Source organism: Simochromis diagramma, unplaced genomic scaffold (genome assembly GCF_900408965.1).
Source record: "Simochromis diagramma unplaced genomic scaffold, fSimDia1.1 OVJJ01000105.1, whole genome shotgun sequence".
In the NCBI taxonomy this organism is placed as follows: Eukaryota; Metazoa; Chordata; class Actinopteri; order Cichliformes; family Cichlidae; genus Simochromis; species Simochromis diagramma.
Window position 1 is genome coordinate 46682 of NW_024386771.1, and position 22304 is coordinate 68985.

Below are 22304 nucleotides of genomic sequence, written 5' to 3' on the forward strand. Positions count from 1 at the left end.
GGACAAAAGAATTTCTGTGGCTGCAATATGATGAGCTAAATAACCAGGGCTGCACATAAGTGGTCCGCAGGTGCGCATTCGCTGTCAAAATAAAAAACACGCACAAGGGTTAAGGTTAAATTTAAAAACTGTACTTTTGAGTTAAAATATATATTTATAATTTTAATAAATGACAAATTAAAAATGCATGAACATTTTTTTGTATCGAAAAAATATCGAACCGTGACACCAAAGTATCGAACCGAACCGAACCGTGAATTTTGTGTATCGTTGCACCCCTAATATATATATATATATAATTTTTTTTTTGTTTTATTTTTTTTAGTGCAGAGCACCAGCAGTTTGCATTATGGGTTGGAATGTTTTATTGTATTATTTGGACTCTTCATTATTCCTCCACAGAGTGGACCAGGAGAGCTCAGAGGTTCCCAGTGGTCAGTCTGCCCAAAATCATCAAACACACCTGGACTCCATATTTATGGTCTGTACATGTACAACAACTACTTTTATATCTATTCTGTTCACAGTCATCTCCCAGCTGGGTTCTGGCTCAGAAAGTAGAGCAAACTTTCCTTTGAACTGCAAATACATCTGCAAATATCAAGCACTTCTCAGTATTTTAGAAAAAATAGTGAGATTTTGGCAGCTGCCCAGGCCGAAAACAATAAATGGATAAAATAACGTTTTATTTAGAAGTACTTTTCAACACAGTGAAGTAAACCTTACAAGCAACTAAATAATAAAATTACACTATGGCCAATAACACTTGAAAGATAAAATACTACCTAATACTATGTATTGTTGTCAGTGTTGGGGAGTAAGGGAATACATGTTTTGAGTTGAGCTGGTTTGAGCGCGGAGTCAAGGAGGCCATTTACGCCATCTTAGAATGCTGTGATTACAGCCATTCCCCAACTCTCTGTGAATGGTACTCATGGCCATTGATCAGTGGTCTTTGATCAGTGGGTTTAGGTCAGTGGTTGTTGATCAATGGTCATGAGAATTTGCATAATTAAGATTAGGGAACTGACCTCCCAGCCCATTGTTCCTTCAGTGGGCTGGTTTCAGTCATTATGCAAATGTACTGTTTATAAAATTGAAACCTGCAGTCAGCTGAGACTGAAGAAGTCACTTGGATGAGTGACGAAACATTTCTCCCACAAAACGCTACGTCCAGATGAACAGAATCAACTTTTGGAGATTTACTTTCCTGGATGATTGAGAATGCATCAAGACGAAGAGCTGTATTGATTTTGATCGACAGCTTCTTGATGTGAGGAACGCCATGCAATAGATCCACACCTCCAGTGAATAGATCCACACCTCCAGTGAATGGACATGAAAGGTACCTCTCCAGCTCCCCTACTTCTTGCTTTCCTGACCCCATGGATCCATCATCTTCGTCGAATAGGCTGCTGTTTGTGCTGGCCTCATCCAGCTCTGTGTCTAGGTGATGTCTGATGAAGTTGAAACCTGTGAAAAGATGTATTGTTTTCAAAAGAATTAGGTCTGGTCATTATAGTGCTGTAAACACTGCCAAGCTGCAGATGTTTGGCAAGAAGATTTGATCCCACTGGAGATGTTTTTTACTAACTCTTGTAGAAAAGCAATATCCTGCACAAACAGTTTGCAATGAATTCCAGTTTAAGTTTAAAATAAGAACACGTGCAAGGCTAAGCAGTGCTAGCCAATGGATCCTCCTGTTTGGCTGTTACTCTGGGAAAAGACAAGAAAGACAGTGATGGAAGCCGTGACTGGAGCTGCGATGTAGCCTATATAATATTTATATTGTACGAACGTGATAATTATGTATATTGTAATAACGTGATATTATATTGTTCAAACGTGAAAGGTATATTGCACTAACATGATAGTATATTGTACAAACATGAAAAGTACATTGTTAGAACAATATACTTTTCTATTTTTCTTTTGCCTGGGTGGCAGCTCTACGCTTCCGTATCCGAGTCTTTTCAATGTGGCCTCACCAAATTATTACGACTACAACAACCATGAAAAGAGTTGGATGGACACTGCTGCTCAATTGCAGCTGCCTGGTCAACGTTTTTCATTAGTAATTTAGCAAAGTTGATGGTGGTGGTGTGTGTGTGTGAGTGAAAGACAGAGAGAGCGAAAGACAGATATTGTATGATAAGCTTCATGTTATGGACGCACAGTTTGAGCACTCAGGTCGCATCAGAGCAGCAGGCCTGCATCGTGACCTATGAACTTCTAACCCCTGCGATTTAATTGTACAGTTTGAGCAGGAGCTGAATAACGCGACTGAAAAAAATCGCAGTGTTTGCCCAGCTTAAATCAGACTGTTTAAACTAAACAAGCTGCTGTTTCACATAATAAACCCTGTCACCTGCAGAAGTGCCTTCTGTTTTAACAGTTAAAGCAGTAGAGACAAGCTGTGTTAACATGTGCGTGGAACTCTAGCGTCATTAACCAGGCTATCTGTTAGCTTATAGCTCACGCTAGCTAACCAGCGAGCAGTTAAAAGGACAGCCGAAGCTTCACAAAGCAAACTTATCTCACTACAATGTAGCGCCAAAAATATGACTCCCAGCTTGAGCTCGACACAGCTGCTGTAACATAAGACTGACATCCAGCTAACCACAGCTAAAAAGATATTTAGAGGAAACTTACCGTTTCCTCAGGTTACACGAGCTGAGTTTTTTCACGCTGAAAGGTTGGTTTGTTTTGGCTCTCACTGAAGACACAGCTGTTGTTTTGTACTGCTTTTAAGTGAAACATTCTTTGTATGTGAGGAAAATGCTGTTCATCCTCTTCAGCTCTAGCGTTGACTATTGGCTCTGCCATGTGTTCATGTGTGTCATGGTTGCTGTGTGGCAGGCAAGCAGGAGTGGTGGACCCAAAATGCAGAACTCAAACACGGAAGTGAAACTAAAAGCGCAGCTTTATTGCTGGAGAAAAACATCGTACAAACTAAACTCACCAAAAGAAAACCAAAAGTCAGAACAGAGGAACCAAGGACTGAAACACTGGAAAAACTAAACTGGAACAGGAGACTAAACACTAGGAACATAGAAGCAGAACACACAGCTAGTAGAGGGTACGACGCGACAGGGAGCACAGGAAAACACAGGGCTTAAATACACAGACGGCAGTAATCAAAGGATGAGAGACAGGAGGGGAACACACCTGGGAGAAATCACAGCTGACGAGACAGAGGAAACGTAAACTGAGCACACTCACATACGACACAAACCTTCACAATAAAACAGGAAACTCCGACACATGGAACCAGACAAGACATTGAACTAAACAGACAGATTCACAAACGGATGGGGTGACACCATAGACAGACAGATACAGACGCAGACTCAGAGGCAGACCGAATACAACACGTAGAACTCAAACAACAACAATAATCATGATAATAAACTGGAAAATGCTAATAATAAACTTAAAGCGCTGGGTCACCGACCCAGGACCATGACAATGTGTTTCTTCTTTCCGTGTGTCCACTACTTTGATACGCTTGGGTGGCTCTGCCCGCCACAGTTTCAAACTGGTCATGTGACTGCATGTCCACATCTGATTGGTAAAAAGGTTACCGGGAACTCCACTGGCAGCATGTTATCTAATGTGTTAAACGAATTCCATCCATCCATTCGCTTCCGCTTACCCTTTTCAGGGTTGTGGAGGGCGCTGGAGCCTATCCCAGCTGTCATAGGGCGAGAGGCGGGGTACACCCTGGACAGGTCGCCAGTCTGTCGCAGAGCCAACACACAGGGACAGACAACCATTCGCACTCACATTCACTCGCACATTCACACCTAGTGGCAATTTGGATTATCCAATTAACCTATCCCCACAAGCTGTATGTCTTTGGACGGCGGGTGGAAGCCGGAGTACCTGGAGGGAACCCACGCAAACATGGGGAGAACATCCAAACTCCACACAGAAAGACCCCGGCCTGATGGTGGAATTGAACTCAGGACCTTCTTGCTGTGCGGCAAAACAGTGCTAACCACCGTGCCACCATGCTGCTGTTAAACTAATTATTTTTTTAAAAGTAACAAGTCTTATTTTGCAAATGTAGCGGAGTAAAAGTACCGTTTCTTCTTTACAAATGTACTCAAGTAAAAGTAAAAAGTATCATGCAAAAAAGGTACTTTAAAAGTACATTTTTTTCAAAAACTTACTCAAGTAAATGTAACGGAGTAAATGTAACTCATTACTACCCACCTCTGAGCGTGAGGAGGGAGAAAAAGGAAAAGTACGAGCTGTCACCCAGCAGAAACGGGAGCTGGAAGCATGTAAATATAATAATAACCACTGCAGCCAAAAAGAGAGCCTGATGAGCCCAGTTGTAAGTAAGCTATTAAGACTCGACTGTACACTGTGTTCCTGTTTTCCTCTGAAACAATTAATTCAGTTGAAGCAGCCTTTCAACGCCTTTCTCTGTCTCTCACTAGCAAACTTGACCCAGACAACAAAGTAAAGCTAATTTTCGGCTACGAGCCGCGGACCTTCAGTAATAGTAATAAATCACATTCATGTAGCTGTAAACAGCATGATAATATTTATTTATTTATTTATTTTGTTTCACACATGGTACAGCAGTAATTCATTTCCCATACACAACCTTCCTTTCAATTAAAGTAACACTGTTTCCATGCATGAAAAGGAGCAGGAAGAAGAATAAATTCTTATTAACACGTGCCCCCTATCGGTGACAATACAAGTAGGCAACCAAAATTACACTCTGACAATATTCTGCACATAACAAAACAAATCAAACAGAACAATATACTCAACAATGAGCAATACCACTAAATATCAAACTAAAAGGATAATTTTTTCTACAATTAAATTATGTTATTTTTAACTTTTTCATACTGGTTCATCATTTTATTCTTATAGCAGATTTTAAATTGAGAAACATTTGTACAACACTTAAGATGATCATTGAGAGAATTCCAGTTTCTTATGCCTATGACTTTTGGACACATTTGCCTTTGTGTGGTTCGAGCAAACCGATGGTTAAAATAAAACTTCCTTCTGCCGGTCCCATTTTCCAAACACAATGCAAATAAACTTTGTAACTTAAGAGGTAGTGTTTTATTTTTTGCCCTAAACATAATAATTAATGTCTGTAATTTCACTATATCTTCTAGTTTTTAATAAGTTTGATTTTATAAACAAACTATTAATGTGTTCTCTATATTTAACATTATGCATAATTCAACGCGCTCTCTTCTGTAACAAATGTAATGGTTTCATATTAGTCACACATGTATTCCCCCATACTTCAACACAATAACTCAGATAGGGTAGAAACAATGAAAAATATAATATTCTTATTGTTTTGTAATCTAATATATATCTTACATTACCCAGGATATAAATACTTTTAGCCAACTTTTTTTAACATGTTCAATATGTGATTTCCATGTTAACTTGTCGTCCACTATTACACCCAGAAAATGGAATTCTGTCACTCTTTCAATTAATACTCCCTCTATAGATAATACTACCTCTTCCTCCTTTACACGTTTTCCGAATATCATAAACTTTGTTTTTTTCAAATTCAGCGATAACTCATTTACATCAAACCATTTTTTTTTTAAAAATTTCATTTCAATAACCATAATTTTAGCCAATTCTTTCAAGTTTTCTCCGGAACAATAAAAATTGTATCATCTGCAAACAAAACAAAATTTAACATTTTTGACACATCACAAATGTCGTTTATATATAAATTAAAAAGTTTTGGTCCTAAAACAGAACCTTGAGGGACCCCACCTTCTATTTTCATTCTATCAGATGAATTGCCTAAACACTGCACATACTGAAACCTATTATCTAAATAGCTGCTTAACCAGTTCAACACTATTCCTCTCACACCATAAGTACTTAACTTAGAAAAGAAGATGGAGTGTTGCCTAGTGTCAAAAGCTTTTTTTTTTTAAATCAATGAATACCCCTATAGTATATTTATTATTATGTGTTGCTGATGAAATGTCTTCAATAGCATTCATTAATGCTATTGCTGTTTATCTGTTCTGTCGAAAGCCGTACTGGCTTTCACTTAACAGTTGATGTTTGTCAATGAAACTATCAAATCTTTGTGCAAAGACTTTTTCAAGCACTTTAGAAAACTGTGATAGCAATGATACTGGTCTATAATTATTAAAACTATGTCTGTCTCCTGATTTATAGAGAGGGATAACTTTTGCCACTTTCATTCGGTCAGGAAATACACCCTTATAAAATGAGAGATTAAAAATATAACAGAGAGGTTTGATTATACAATCCAAGGTTTTTTTTACGATGACCATGTCTAAGCCATCACAGTCAGTGGATGTCTTGTTTTTTGATTTTGCTACAATAGCTATGATTTCTTTATCAGTGATTTCCCCTAAAAACATAAACTGTACCATTCCATTCGTCATCCCATTCTAAATCATCCTGTTTTCTAATTAAGTTTGCCAGGTTAGGCCCAATATTTACAAAAAAAAAATTAATTCATTTACCACTTCATTCATATCACGTACGACCTTATTTTTCTTATTAAAGTAAGTAGGTAAATTTAAGGATGTATGTTTATTACCCAATACTTTTTTTAAGATATTCCACGTACCCTTAACATTATTTTTTTTTTGTAAAATAATCTATTATAATACTCTTTCTTAGCCTTTCTGATAATTAATACTGACTTATTTTTATAAACTTTATGTTTCATTTCAGCAGGCTTTGTTCTAAGTTTTATATAATCTCTATACAGTTTATTTTTCTTTTTACATGCATTTTCTAGTCCTTTTGTTATCCATGGTTTACCAGTAGTTTTCTTTTACTGATATAATACCAGTGGACAGTGATTTTCATAAAAAAACAAATAAATATTTAAGAATGCCTCGTATGCAGTATTGACGTCATTTACATAAACCTCATTCCAGTCTTCTTTCATAAGATCTTACCTGAACTTATTTATCGCATCATCTTTTTCTAATTCTCATATATCTGTCCACACACACTTCCTCCTTTAGTGTCATTTTATAATCTAAAGTAGCAAAAACAGGTAAATGATCACTTATGTCATTTATGACAAGGCCACTTATAATGTTGCTTTACAAGCAATTAATGAAAATGTGATCAATTAAAGTAGCTGACTTTCCAGTTATTCTACTAGGTTTAGTAATCAGAGGGTAAAACCCTCTTCCCCATAATAACTCAAAAAAATCTCATGATGCCTTATGATTGGACATTTTTAAAAATTCAATATTATAATCACCGCAAATACAGAATGTCTTATTTCCCTTTACCTTGCTCAATAAAACTTCTACTACATCTGTGAATGTTTCTATCAGTGTCCCAGGCCTCCTATACATACAAGTAACAATTATATTACTCTTGCTTTCCATTTCTATTTCTACTGTCACACACTCCATTAAATCATCAATAGCCACAGATATATATTCAACCTGTTTACATTTCAAATCACTATCAACAGAAAGTGCCACACCTCCTGCCTTCTTATTAGATCTATTTATATGATATAATTCATACCCATCAATGTGAAAGTCCCAACCCCTTTCCTCATCTATCCATGTTTCTGATAGTGCTATCACTTTAAACTTGCCTTTCAGATTATTCAAAAAATCATTGATCAGAACAAAACTTTTATAGATACTTCTACAGTTGAAATGAATTAATGAAAATGTATTGCCTAAGTCAACATTATCCCTAAATTGATTCTCAGTATAATACTCGCATGTAACATTAATTGCATTAAGCACATTTCTTTCTGGATTGATATTATTTTCAAAATCATGTAATTTGTAATCCGAATCTTCAGTCATTGTGATTGGGTATTCTTTAAATGTCTGTTATCCTTATGACATACCCAAGTATTTCACAACATATTTTGAGAAACCACTCATACCTATACAATTTTTTCTGATCCATAAATAACTGCGGCTCAGATCTATATCTCGTCTCCACGCATAACGATAACACTGTCGATCCCAGTTCCATATCCACCTGCAGCTTCACACTAATACTCTTCCAGTCTACTATCTCATACCTTGCCATTTTCCCGCTCCAGTCGGAAATATTGTCTTTCATTGAATAAGTTCGGCTAGTTGTTAGCAAACACATCATAACAGACCTTCTGCCGTCCGACCGCAACAGCGTAATCATCCCCCGTAGTTGTCCAAATCTACGGGGGATTTGGAATCCCTGATCATTACAAACTTGGGTTCTTCTGGTGTTCCGTTGAGCTTTATCATCACTTTGCAATTTCTTGTCCATGTTGCTTGGATTTTTTTTTTCTTTACGCATGATACGGGCTTGTCTGGCAATATCTGCGTTTTTTTTTTTTTTTGTGAGATGTTCATTCACATATACTCCACTCCCTTTAAGTTGTCTGGACTGCCTCAGTAGCTCAATTTTGTGTTTTCGATTCACAAATTTTACTACTATTGCTGGAGGTGCCCTGGCATTCTTTCTGGGGAGGGTATAACACGCCACGATGTTGTTGCTATGCAGGGGAAGTTTTTTACTCGCAAAAAACTCCACTACCTGACGCTCTGTTTGTTGCTCCTCCACCGGGGGCTCATCTCCGCCAGACCTCACACCACTCCCAGTCTCAGTAACTCTTGCGTAGCTTCTGTGTTTGGTTTCCAAACCGGTAATAATCACGTCCTGCAGTCATGCATGCTGTTCTAAATCCTCCACTCTCCTTTCTAAGAGCTGGATTGTTTTATACTTTTCCTTAATCAAGCTTTTAAATTCTTTGATTTGGTCCATTAAAGTCGTTAAAATTCCTTGTTGCTTAACTATTCTTTTGATGTCTGTTGACAACGAGTTAAGCGACAGCTTAATCTCCTCCAAATCTTCTTCAATTTTTCTCATCTTTGCCATTTTCTCCTTTTTGTTTGTTTGTGTTTTGTTTCAACCAAAATATATTTGACTTATAATTAATCACACAACCTATTCTGAGACGCCAATCTGGCAGTAGCTGTGTTCGCCATATATTAAGTAATCCAAAGTATTCAGAATATTTTACTCTCATTGAGTAACGTAACGGAATACTCTGCTGGAGCTGCTCCTCCAGCTTTCTCCTGTAGCTGTCCCTTCCCCTCCTTATCTCTCTACTTAGCTCCTTCTGGACTCTCCTCATTTCCTCTCTGTTTCCAGATGGAGCTGTGACTTTATGGGGATACTTGGAGAAAGATGCAGAATCTAAAATCATTGTGATATTTCACAGGAAGCCAGTGAAGTTGTTGAGGGACAGTAGTAATGGGTTCTATTATTATCACAAGCAGCTGAAATTTGCACCAGCTGAAGTCTACCACACACATGTCTCTATAATCTAAAAAGGATCAATTATAATAATCCATACGGAATATGGATTGTGAATATGTCATGTTCAAATTTTCAGAAGGAAATCAGGAGAAAGTTCTGTCGTTTAATAAAATTTAATTTGTTATGGCAGTGGGAATTACAAATTTGACACAGCGCTATGGACCATGGTCTGATACAACATTCTGCCTCATGCTATGGATGCCCTGAAGCAGCCTTACATGTTTTTATACAGCAACAATAACAAATGATTATCATGGCTATCTTCTCCAAACACGAGAGCCTCCTGTGGAACCTCTCGCCTGTGTCTGACCTCGTCTTGTATTTGTTCCCTCCTCTGTAAGAGACAGAAAAGAAAAATACCTCCCTGCCTAGCCTTGATAATGTTATTATCCATTATTCTTCTGCTGATTCTAAAAGCCCACTTTCAGGATATCTTGTTCGGACTTCCTGAGAAGAAAATAGCCTGCTACTTATCAATTGTAATCGTGTAGCAAATCTCTCTGCACTTCTACGTCATTCCTACAATATTTCAATCCAGAAAATCACGCCGAATGAAGCTCCCATCCCTCAAAAGACAAAGCATAATTGATATGAGCACAATTGCAGTGTGTATATGAAAATAATTAAAACAGCTTTATTTAATCATTTAATAAACAAAATATAATAATTTTCAATACTAACAGTGGTCATACAATGTACTGTATGGATTAATTAGAGCCAGCTGCTGAGGGATCGAACAAATTACAGTACTGAAAAGGGGCATAAAAGTGTTACACCGCACAGTTAGGTAACACTTAGGTGGCTAAAAGACACAAATATAGTTGAGAAAAGAGTTTTACTGTTTGCGTCACCAGATCGGATAAATGTTCCATAACATCCAGATTCAGCTGCAGATAGAGCATCCTTAAAGTTGTGTGTATGAGATAAAGGTTCTTATGAACAACATGCGTGATACCTTTTAGTGACATTTAGATTTAAGAGCAGTAGAACAAATTAGATATGTGGATTTTACCTTTTCCCAATTCTTTTAGAGAGCCAGAGTTTGAATTTCATTGAGGGATTGTGTTTATGGTGCCTAATTAAAATCATTCCCAGAAACATACCTCCTCCTGTGTACTTTTTTTGTCTGTGTTGTGAGAAAAGTTTCTGGGTCATTCATAAAATATTCTGTTCCAGATACTGGAGGACAAAATCATCACTTTTGTGAAGAACGAGCTGAAGAAAATCCAGACAGATCTGAGTCCAGATGACCTACAATGTTTTAAGAGTCAATGTGAGGACGAGGATGTCTTACAAAGTGTGAATGAGGAACAGAGCAAGAGAAGCAGAGAAGCATTTGTGACGATTACAGTGGACTTACTGCAGAGAATGAAACAGAATAAGTTCGCTGAGCGTTTGCTGAGAAGTGAGAATTATTCCATAAATATGTCTGTGAAGGTTCTCAGTCATCCAGGTCATCGTAGTCTAAGGAGCTTGGAAAGAAAAGCGTTTGGGCTTTTTTAAGTTGCTTGAAGACGTTTCACCTCTCATCCGAGAAGCTTCTTCAGTTCTAAGGGTCAAATGGTGGAGAGTCCCAGATTTAAGCTCTGTGGGAGTATCCCCCCAAAGAGGGACAAAGGACCCCCTGATGATCCTCTACCTAATCACATGAGCCGAGGTGTGAAAACGGGTGTGGGTCACAATCAGCCAGGGTTTCGGGCGAGCTCATTGTGAAACCTGGCCCCACCTTATCATGCGAATTCCTGAGAACAGATGGCCCAGGATGTGAGTGGGCGTTAAGGCGTCTGGGAAGGGATCTCAAAACTGGACTATAGATGGCAGAGAGTTGGTGTCGTAAACCCCCGCCTCTGTTCAAAGATGGTCGCTCACAGTGGACATAAATGGCTTCTTTCGCTCCTCTTTCAAACCATCTGTCCTCTCTGTCCAAAATGTGAACACTGGCATCCTCGAAAAACTGTCCTTTATCCTTAAGATGCAGATGAACAGCTGAGTCTTGTCCTGTGGAGGTGGCTCTTCTATCTTGCGCCATGCTCTTGTGAAGTGGCTGTTTGGTCTCTCCAATGTAGAGGTCTGGGCATTCCTCTCTGCACTGTACAGCATGCACCACAGTGTTAAGTTTGTGTTTTGGAGTTTTGTCTTTGGGATGAACCAGTTTCTATCTGAGTGTGTTGCTGAGTCTGAAATGCACCGGGATGTCGTGCTTGGAGAAAACTCTCCTGAGTTTTTCTGATACACCGCCCACATAGGGGATGACAATGTTGTTGTGTCTGTCTTTCTTATCCTCCCTCGCTGGTGTTTGGTCTTGAAAGAGGAGTGAAAGAAGCCATTTATGTCCACTGTGAGCGACCATCTTTGAACAGAGGCGGTGGTTTACGACACCAACTGTCTACCATCTATAATCCAGTTTTGAGAACCCTTCCCAGACGCCTTAACGCCCACTCACATCCTGGGCTGTCTGACCTCAGGAAATCACATGATAGGGTGGGGCCAGGTTTCACAATGAGCTCACCCGAAACCCTGGCTGATTGTGACCCACACCCGTTTTCACACCTCGACTCATGTGATTAGGTAGAGGATCATCAGGGGGTCCTTTGTCCCTCTTTGGGGGGATACTCCCACAGAGCTTAAATCTGGGACTGTCCACCATTTGACCCTTAGAACTGAAGAAGCTTCTCGGATAAGAGGTGAAACTTCTTCAAGCAACTTAAACAAGTCCAGACGCTTTTCTTTCCAAGCTCCTTAGACTATTCCATAAATATTTACGCTGCTAAGACATTCAATAATGTCTCAAGAAATACACAAAAATATATTCAAAATACATTTTTGAAATATGGGCACTTCATAAATCCTTGATGTGTGTGTGTGTGTATCGGGTCAATCAGGAACCGGAACTAGGAGCTTTCAGTGGAGTCAACGAAACCTTAAATCTGCACTGAAGAAGAAGTTCCAGTGTGTGTTTGAGGGGATTGCTAAAGCAGGAACCCCAACCCTTCTGAATCAGATCTACACAGAGCTCTACATCACAGAGGGAGGGACTGCAGAGGTCAATGATGAACATGAGGTCAGACAGATTGAAACAATATCCAGTAAACCAGACAGTCTAGAAGCCATAATCAGACAAGTAGACATCTTTAAAGCCTCACCTGGAAGAGATGAACCAATCAGAACAGTGCTGACAAAGGGAGTGGCTGGCATTGGGAAAACAGTCTTAACACAGAAATACACCCTGGACTGGGCTGAAGACAAAGCCAACCAGCACATCCAGTTCATATTTCCATTCACTTTCAGAGAGCTGAATGTGCTGAAAGAGGAAAAGTTCAGCTTGGTGGAACTTGTTCATCACTTCTTTACTGAAACCAAAGAAGCAGGAATCTGCAGCTTTGAAGACTTCCAGGTTGTGTTCATCTTTGATGGTCTGGATGAGTGTCGACTTTCTCTGGACTTCCAAAAAACTACAATCCTAACTGACCCTAGAAAGTCCACCTCAGTGGATGTTCTGCTGATAAACCTCATCAGGGGGAAACTGCTTCCCTCTGCTCGCCTCTGGATAACCACACGACCTGCAGCAGCCAATCAGATCACTCCTGAATGTGTTGGCAGAGTGACAGAGATCAGAGGGTTCACTGACCCACAGAAGGAGGAGTACTTCAGGAAGAGATTCAGAGAGAAGAAGCAAATCAGCACCATCATCTCCCACATCAAGACATCACGAAGCCTCCACATCATGTGCCACATCCCAGTCTTCTGCTGGATCACTGCTACAGTTCTGGAAGATGTGCTGGAAACCAGAGAGGAAGGACAGCTGCCCAAGACCCTGACTGAGATGTACATCCACTTCCTGGTGGTTCAGGCCAAAGTGAAGAAGGTCAAGTATGATGGAGGAGCTGAGACAGATCCACACTGGAGTCCAGAGAGCAAGAAGATGATTGAATCTCTAGGAAAACTGGCTTTTGATCAGCTGCAGAAAGGAAACCTGATCTTCTATGAATCAGACCTGACAGAGTGTGGCATCGATATCAGAGCAGCCTCAGTGTACTCAGGAGTGTTCACACAGATCTTTAAAGAAGAGAGAGGATTGTACCAGGACAAGGTGTTCTGCTTCATCCATCTGAGTGTTCAGGAGTTTCTGGCTGCTCTTCATGTCCATCTGACCTTCAGCAACTCTGGACTCAATCTGCTGGAAGAGCGAGTAATTGCATCCCAGAAGTCTGAAGGAAGAGAAGAATCTGCATTGAGACACTTCTACCAGATTGCTGCGGACAAGGCCTTACAAAGTCCAAATGGACACCTGGACTTGTTCCTCCGCTTCCTCCTGGGTCTTTCACTGCAGACCAATCAGACTCTCCTACGAGGCCTGCTGACACAGACAGGAAGTACCAAACAGGAAACAGTCCAGTACATCAAGGAGAAGCTCAGTGAGAATCTGTCTGCAGAGAAAAGCATCAATCTGTTCCACTGTCTGAATGAACTGACAGATTGTTCTCTTGTGGAGGAGATCCAACAGTCTCTGAGATCGGGAAGACTTTCCAGAGACAAACTGTCTCCTGCTCAGTGGTCAGCTCTGGTCTTCATCTTACTGTCATCAGAAAAATATCTGGATGTGTTTGACCTGAAGAAATACTCTGCTTCAGAGGAGGCGCTTCTGAGAATGCTGCCAGTGATCAAAGCCTCCAACAAAGCTCTGTGAGTATGCATCTATGCACACTTTTATTGTTTAAATATTGCAATGTACAGTCTATAGCAGCAGAAAATCTTAGCATTTCCAAAACATTTGTGGATGTAACCCATATCAAAGTGGGCCCAGAGATTTACTTCAAAATCGAATATAAATAAAAAAGAAAATTCTTGCAAGGAGTTAAAGCAACTTGTTTACAACAGATAATGAATGGTGGCTACATGAGGGTTCAGTATGTGATCATTAAGGATTATTTTGAACAGTATCCACCAACAACAATCACTGATATTCTACTTTGGAAAGTACAAATGCCTGTGTCAGTGGGTATTAATTTATAATCACTAAAATTACTAACTCCCCACATGTTTAACAGATACAAAGGTGTGACTTAGTGATGTTCGATTCGTGAACGAATCGTTCAATACTCGAGAATCACTTTACTGACTCGTGAATCATGATTCACAAGCCCAACTGACTCACTGACTCATCCCTGTTGCTGTTAGCAAACTAATTCCATTAGTAGAAATATATCTGGCTTATAATTAAAATAGTGGGGGGGGGGGGACAACAGCCAGTTTCATAACAAAAGCATTTCTGCTCTGAACTGGAAGAAAAAACCCTGAGTAGAAGCACACATCAAGACAATAGCTCCTCGGTTCACAGTAGCATCGCTCTGCTAACATGCTAACAGCACATTTGAGCTACTCACCCCCTCCCTCCTGTACTGAATCGTAAGCGTAAGTGAATCACTCAGGACTCGCTCACCCCCTCCCTCCTGTGTTGAATCATAGAGCGAGCGAACGAATCACTCAGGACTTGCTCACCCCCTCCCTCCTGTGCTGAATCATAGAGCGAACGAATCACTCACTCACTCACTCACCCCCTCCCTCCTGGCTCACAGCTTCTTCTTCTTCTTGGTTGGCAACCAATGTTAAGGAGCATTACCGCCCCCTGGCTCACAGCTCAGTGGACATTTAGATGAGAAAATATATATTTGACACATTTAAGGAAAATACTAATAAAATACAAATAAACAAAATAAATGTTTATTAAGCAATTTTGATAGGAAATTGCTTTATTTTAGAAATGTTTTTGCTCTTTTTTGCTCTATAAAATAGTTGGGTTTTTTTTTAGAATCATTCATCTTAGCAGTGGGATTTACATGAAAAGAGAAACAAATTGAGTTTGAGTGAAAATGTAAATTTTTTGCACTCTCTGGTCAACTGACTCAGTGAATCAAATGACTCAAAAAACCTGATTCACTTTGGTGAGTGACTCATTAAAACTCGATTCAGTAAAAAGAATCAAATTTACCATCACTAGTGTGACTGTGCTGTTTCAAAGCAAGTTCTATTTTTTTAATGCATGAATTTTGAGTTGTATTCTCATTTATGATGTGGACATAGAATTGTTTGTTTTTCTTTTGGTAAGTTGAAAATAAGTCATTTACTTGATCAGAAATATAACCTTTTTTCAGACTGTCTGGCTGTAATCTCTCAGAGAGAAGCTGTGAAGCTCTGTGCACAGTTCTCATCTCTAAGGTTTTTAGTCTTGGAGAACTGGACCTGAGTAATAATGACCTGCAAGACTCAGGAGTAAAGCTGTTGGCTGCTGGATTGAAGAGTCCAAACTGTATCCTGGAAACTCTCAGGTGAGGCGCATAATATGCTTTTTCAGCATAACATGCTTTTTAAGCGCTGGTCTTTTGAGATTCATAACATATCAATTTCTTTTCTTTGTTACAAACTCTTTCATACTGGATTGCAGACAATGTACTTCAAATCTTCAAACCTGCCAGCACAGTGGCACAGGAGTTAGCAAATCCTGAGGTTGATTCTGCCACATCGTTGTGTCCTTTCCGTGTGAAGTGTGCATGTTCTGCCCGTTTTTTGTGTGGTTCTCTCCGGGTACTTCGGTTTCCTCCCACAGTCCAAAGACATGCAATTAGTGGGGTTAGGTTAACTGATCATTCTAAATTGCCCACAGGTGTGAATGTGAGTGTGAATGGTTGTTTGTCCTTATGTGTTAGGTCTGTGACAGACTGGCGACCTGTCCAGGGTGTACCCTGCCTCTTGCCCTATGGTAGCGACCCTGAAAAGAACAAGCAGAAGAGAATGGACGTTTTATTTAATGGGAAGACCAGGTCTAAAAGAGAAGTCAAACATAGGACATCACCAGAGACCCAACAGTTATGCAATAAACCCAGAAAGAATGAAAGGAATGAACTCTGTGGCACTACAGCAAAGGCTAAAAGGAAGTATAAAGCATGGTTTCTAAAAATTATTCTTTTGTCTTGTCCAATAAGTCAAAAATGTTTACTTCCATCAACAAAACTTTCCAGTTTGATTCATTTTCTGTATTCTGTAACAATTTACAAAGTATGTTTATACATTGGAGTTTGATTTATTCATGTTAACCCTTACACCCTCGTGAAATTATTTCTGTCTGAATACATGATGAGAATTTTAAAACTCTTCTCATTCATCCCTTTTGACTTAATTTAAAAAAAAAAAACTAATCCAAAATTAACTTTGTAAACTAAATTTAAAAAAAATAATCAATAAAATGGCAGTGGCCATTTCATTTCTATTTCACATGTTATTACATGTAAACTTGATGTTTTCAACATAGGAAATAAAATCCTAACCTGTAAGTTGGCAAAACCTTAAGGAAGTCAAAAAAGAAATCAACTGCACCTATCAATTGTAAAAATGGATAAAAGGTTTTTGGGTCTGTTTTTGGATATATACTTATTGAGCTACATTCAGTAACACAAACAAACTGAAACGTAAAAGATTCCACAAAAGAAGGCACTAAATATAATAAAGGAAATATTTTCTATATCTGATCCTGTGGCTGTCAGGGCTCTGTGTGTGGGCAGGCGGAGGTGAGTATCCAAACTCAGGACTCGTGAAGCCAAATTTCAACAGAAAACCACAGCTTTATTGCTGGCAATGAACAAAACATGAACACAACAACGAACACTGAGAACCGGAAACTCACAGGCAGAATCTGAGGGTACGACACTGAGCACAGGAAAAAAAAGGGCTTATATACACAGGGTGGTAATCAGGGAATGGGCAACAGGAGGGAGACACAGCCGGGAGGGATTGGACTAACGAGACAGGGGGAGCAAAGCTGTACACACTGACATAAGACATAGACTTTCACAATAAAACAGGAAACAAGAATCCACCAAACAAAGACGCAGACACAACACTGAGAGACAGACTAGACACTGAACTAAACCTGCAATTAACATGAGAACACAAACCTAAGAACTAATCCCTAAACAAGAATAACTGAAACACAGATTATTAATAATAATAATAATAATAATAATAATAATAAAAATAATCATCATCATCTAAAGCACCACAATGATTAAAGAATCCAAAATGTGAACACGCACCAAAACATAACTCAAAATACTGGGTCAAACTTACCCAGAACTGTGACAGTGGCAGTGAAGTTGAAACAGATAAAGTGCTCCACTGTCTGCTGCAGAATTTAGCCCGGTTTATCTGTTTACGATACATAGCCAATAACCATAACCCTCATTGGTTCTGTGTCAGTTTATGCAGAAATCCAAGCTTATATATTGGGTACTTCTTTTATCTGTTGTGTCGCCCCTTGAGAATCAACATGTATTTGCCTCAGATGCATTGGTGCCACAAAGCAATTTTTCATGCTCTCCCTGTGCCTGTGTGGATTCTCCTCTGTGGGCTCAGATTGTGGTCATAAATATATTGTACTTTTAAATCAAATGGTTATTTGTGAACTGAGTTTTGTAACCTTGTAAACCAAAATATGTGAAAATGGTATGTTTGTGCATCTACAGATGACAATTTGTGTGCGTGTAAAAAAGATTTGTGTTTGTAAAAAAATATTTACATGAGTTACAAATTTTTTGGTTAAGGTCTGGTTACAGATACAAAGCAAAAATCTACGTGTAAAACTCTGCGCTCGGGTTCCCTGGCTGTGTATCCACTTTACAAGTATAAACACACACAGACTGTTTTCCATTGTGGTGATGAAGGAAAATGCTGGGCTGGCATGTGAAAGGGCATTTATTCTTCCAGGATGTGAAGCTCAGTAAAGCGCCTCTCCAACAGCCAAACCCATCTGTTCTCTGATTGGACTGTTAAATTTGTGATTGACATGACATTGACCAATCAGCTGAAAGGAAGAAAAATTTGTACTTGTAAGTTGAAATCCACACACAGCCAGGGAACCTGAGCACAAAAAAATTATGACCACAATTTGAGCCAATACTCCTCCAACTACTGTTGTCATGTGAATATTGTAAATTGGCTGTAGGTGTGAATGGTAGCATTGATTATTGTGTTTCTGTGTAAGTCCTTTACAGCTTTCTCACAGATGTTTCATTATGGTAGAGAAGCTTTAATAACATGTGTGCTATAATCTTTAGTTCTCACTGTGTTATTGTATCACTTCCTGCTACAACACAATTTGGTGATTTGTGTAGCTTAAACATTTCAGATCAGTTAATTTCAAATTTTTACATAGTGACTTATTTTAAATTGTACTAGACTTGTAATACACTTTATCTTCAATCACCAGCAAATTCAATTCTTAGTATGTCACTAGCAGTATGGTCTGTGGTTCTCCAGCTGTGTCACCACCAGCAGTGTCAAATGATTTGTTATTTAGCGGCCTCTTTCAATGCTAAAGGTACTTTACTGTCCTGAAAATATTATTTGAAAAGTAGCAAGTGTGGCCTAAAACATAAACTTCTCATAAACCACCAATTCCCTGTTCTGTGACACACCCATCAAGTAGAAAAAAGTTGAATAAATAAAAAACTTTGGTTATTGGTTATCAGAAATATGCATGAAGGCATTCCAGTGACCATAGTATTTCTGGGTCCAGGGCATTTTACACAGAAACAAATTTGAAACTGCTACATTGGCTTCCAGTATTCACAGCTGAACTGTTTTTTGTTGTTTTTTGTCTGCAGGCTGTCAGGCTGTCTGATCACAGAGGACGGCTGTACTTCTCTGGCCTCAGCTCTGAGCTCCAACCCCTCCCATCTGAGAGAGCTGGACCTGAGCTACAATCATCCAGGAAAGTCAGGAATGAAGCTACTGTCGGCTGGACTGCAGGATCCAGGCTGGAGACTGGACACTCTAAGGTATGGAGAGAATGTCTGATGGAGGAGGAAGAGCTGGAAACATTTCCTTTAAATAATTTGATTCTTTAATTCATGTTTGTTTCACGCAGACATAACATAAACAATCACAGACAGGAAATCTATCTATTCCATCTATCTATTGCACTGTTTCTCCTTCTTTCACCTCTTTTGACTCATTATGTGTTTATACGCCTCTCTGCATTTAATTATGAGTTATTATTAATGTGAACTTTTTAAATGATGCCAAATTGCAAACCCTTATCTGTGTATCTAATAAAACCTCCATAACTTTGCTCTGCTTCACTTCAGCAGCATCAGGTAATGTTCAGATGTTGATTCATGGTTTTCTTTCATTTTTGTTTCACTGCAGAATATTTTAAAGGTTGTTTTCTGCTATAAGAAGCCAGGCCAGGAAAATCTCCTTCATGTTTTCTGTGTTTTATCCACAGTTACTTTGACACAAAGACATCTGCAGTGATGCTTACACCTCTGATGAGCTTCTAAAGTTTCAGTACTGATAAGAACTATAATACTTCTGACGGTCTGAGGCAAAATTTTTCAGAATCAAATCAGTGATCTAATCGAACGGGACCTTGTGAAGAGGAATTAAATCGATTATAGAAATCAGTGGCAATACACAGCCCTTATGCCATTGAATGCTGAGGTGTATCAAGCATAGATGTCACCAACTTTCTGTAGAGTCAATCAATACAGACCACCAAACTTTGTGGTCTTCAGATTATCTCAACAACAGTGCAAGGAGAGTTACATGGAATGGGTTTCCATGAGCAAGCAGCATCATCCAAACTGTAAATTTTTTTTTTTTTTTATTTAACCTTTATTTTACCAGGAAAAGTCCCATTGAGATTAAAAACCTCTTTTTCAAGGGAGTCCTGGCCAAGAGGCGACAACATGTTAAAATTACAAAGTTACATACATATTATAAATAACAATTACATTTTATAAAACATTTTTCTCTGGCTCTCTCAATTTGGACTTAAAAGCATTTAATGAAATAAGATCTGCTATCTTCCAGTCTTTTTGCATCATGTTCCATGTAAAAGGGGCAGCATAGGTAAAAGCCCTCTTTCCCAGTTCAGTTCTGGCAAATGGAACATTGAGCAGAAGAAGATCGCTTGAACGCAGGCTATAAGAAACAGTACTCCTCCATGTGAGCAGATCGCAAATATAGGTGGGCATTTGTCCAAGCAGGGCCTTGTAAATAAAGATGCACCAGTGATCAAACCTCCTGGAGGACAACGAAGGCCATCCCACTCGAGCATACAGATCACAACAATGGATCAAAGCCCTACAGTTTGTAATAAACCGTAAAGAGGCATGATATACTGAATCAATCTTGTGAAGACACTGGGCGGAAGAATTCATGTACAGCAGATCACCATAATCTAAAACAGATAAAAATGTGGCATTTACAAGACGCTTTTTTGTCTCAAAAGAAAAACAAAATTTGTTTCGAAAGAAAAATCCTAATTTTAGTTTGAGTTTTTTCACAAGATTGTCTATGTGAGATTTAAAGGTCAGAGAATCATCAATTAAAAAGCCAAGATATTTATACGTATGCACCACTTCTATGAGGTTTCCCTCAAGAGTGGACACCAAAGGGACAGTTTGAGGAAATCTCTTCATGTTTGAAAACAACATTAGCTTTGTCTTTTCAGCATTAAGAACCAATTTCAGCTCCAGAAGTGTGTGCTGAACCACATCAAAAGCTTTCTGCAAAGATTCTATTGCCTTTTCAAGGTTTGAGCCAAAGGAATAAATAACTGTGTCATCAGCATAAAAATGCATACTAGCATTTGACACATTTTGTCCCAAATCATTTATATACATGATGAACAACAGAGGTCCTAAAATTGAACCCTGTGGCACCCCAGTGCGAATATTCAAAAGTTCTGAGCACAGATTTTCACATTTAATGCATTGAGTCCTGTCACTCAAATAGTTAGTGAACCAGGAGACAGCATGTCTAGACAGCCCCAAAGAAAGAAGCCTATGCTTCAAAATGGCATGATCCACAGTGTCGAAAGCTTTTGACAGGTCGATAAAGAGAGAAGCACAGTGCTGTTTTTTATCCAGAGCAACAAGTATGTCATTTATCACTTTTGTGGCAGCCGTAACAGCACTATGCCGTTTTCTAAACCCAGATTGCATTTTTGAGAGAACTTCATTAGAGTACAAGAACTCTTTTAATTGCTCACTGATGAGAGACTCAAGGACTTTTGCCAAGACACACAAGTTTGATATTGGCCTGTAATTACTCAGAATGGCCGGGTCGCCTCCTTTTAATATTGGCGTAACAAAAGCAGACTTCCAAACAAGTGGAATTTCTTTATTTTGGATTGAAAGATTAAAAAGGATCGTAAGAGGTTGTGCAATGTAATCAGCTGCTATTTTCAGAAAATAGGCCTCTATTAAGTCTGGCCCTGGGGGTTTCCTGTGATCTAAGGCTTTAAGAGCTTTATGCACTTCCTGGACAGAAAAAGGAGAAAAATCAAAAAGCTCCCCAAAATATGTTTGGGGTTCTGTACAGGGATTCATGGGGGCTGCTCCAACAGAGTTAAATAAAAAACCAGTAGCTACGAAGTGCTTGTTAAAGCTATTTAAGACCTCAGTTCTGTCATAAACTGGGACAGAATCTTTTAAAATGAATTTTGGAAGAGCCTGTGATATTTTATTTATAGATGAGGACTTAATTACTTTCCAAAATTTCTGAGGGTTATTGAGGTTTTCTGTAGTAACAGATAAATAATATTCTGACTTAGCCTTCTTGATAAGTGTCGTGCATTTGTTTCTTAATTTCCTAAAGTCTAACCAGTCAGTCAGGGAATCATTTTTCCTAGCTTTTGCCCATGCCACATTGCGCTGATGGATGGACTCTGATAATTCCGATGAAAACCAAGGGTTCTCCCGTCCCTTGACCCTAAATTTTCTGACAGGTGCATGCTTATTTAAAATCTTCATAAAAATTTCTTTAAAATAAACCCAAGCCAGATGGATGTCTGGTATCAGACTCAAATTTTCCCAGTTTACCATGGACAAGTCATAATGAAACGCTTGCTCATTAAATGTTTTAAAATTTCTTTTACAAATGATACGCGGTTTACATTTAGG

General features: G+C 38.9%; 1 protein-coding gene across 1 annotated transcript in view; it reads left to right on the plus strand.

The window, feature by feature from the left end:
* Window positions 1–10588: 10588 nt before the first annotated feature.
* Window positions 10589–22304, plus strand: part of LOC120738349 (ribonuclease inhibitor-like) — a 31334-nt gene continuing 19618 nt past the window's right edge. The window contains exons 1-4 of the mRNA XM_040039529.1: window positions 10589–10615; window positions 13754–14025; window positions 15495–15668; window positions 18999–19172. Coding sequence (XP_039895463.1) covers window positions 10589–10615; window positions 13754–14025; window positions 15495–15668; window positions 18999–19172 — 647 coding nt within the window. The remainder of the gene's footprint in view (window positions 10616–13753; window positions 14026–15494; window positions 15669–18998; window positions 19173–22304) is intronic.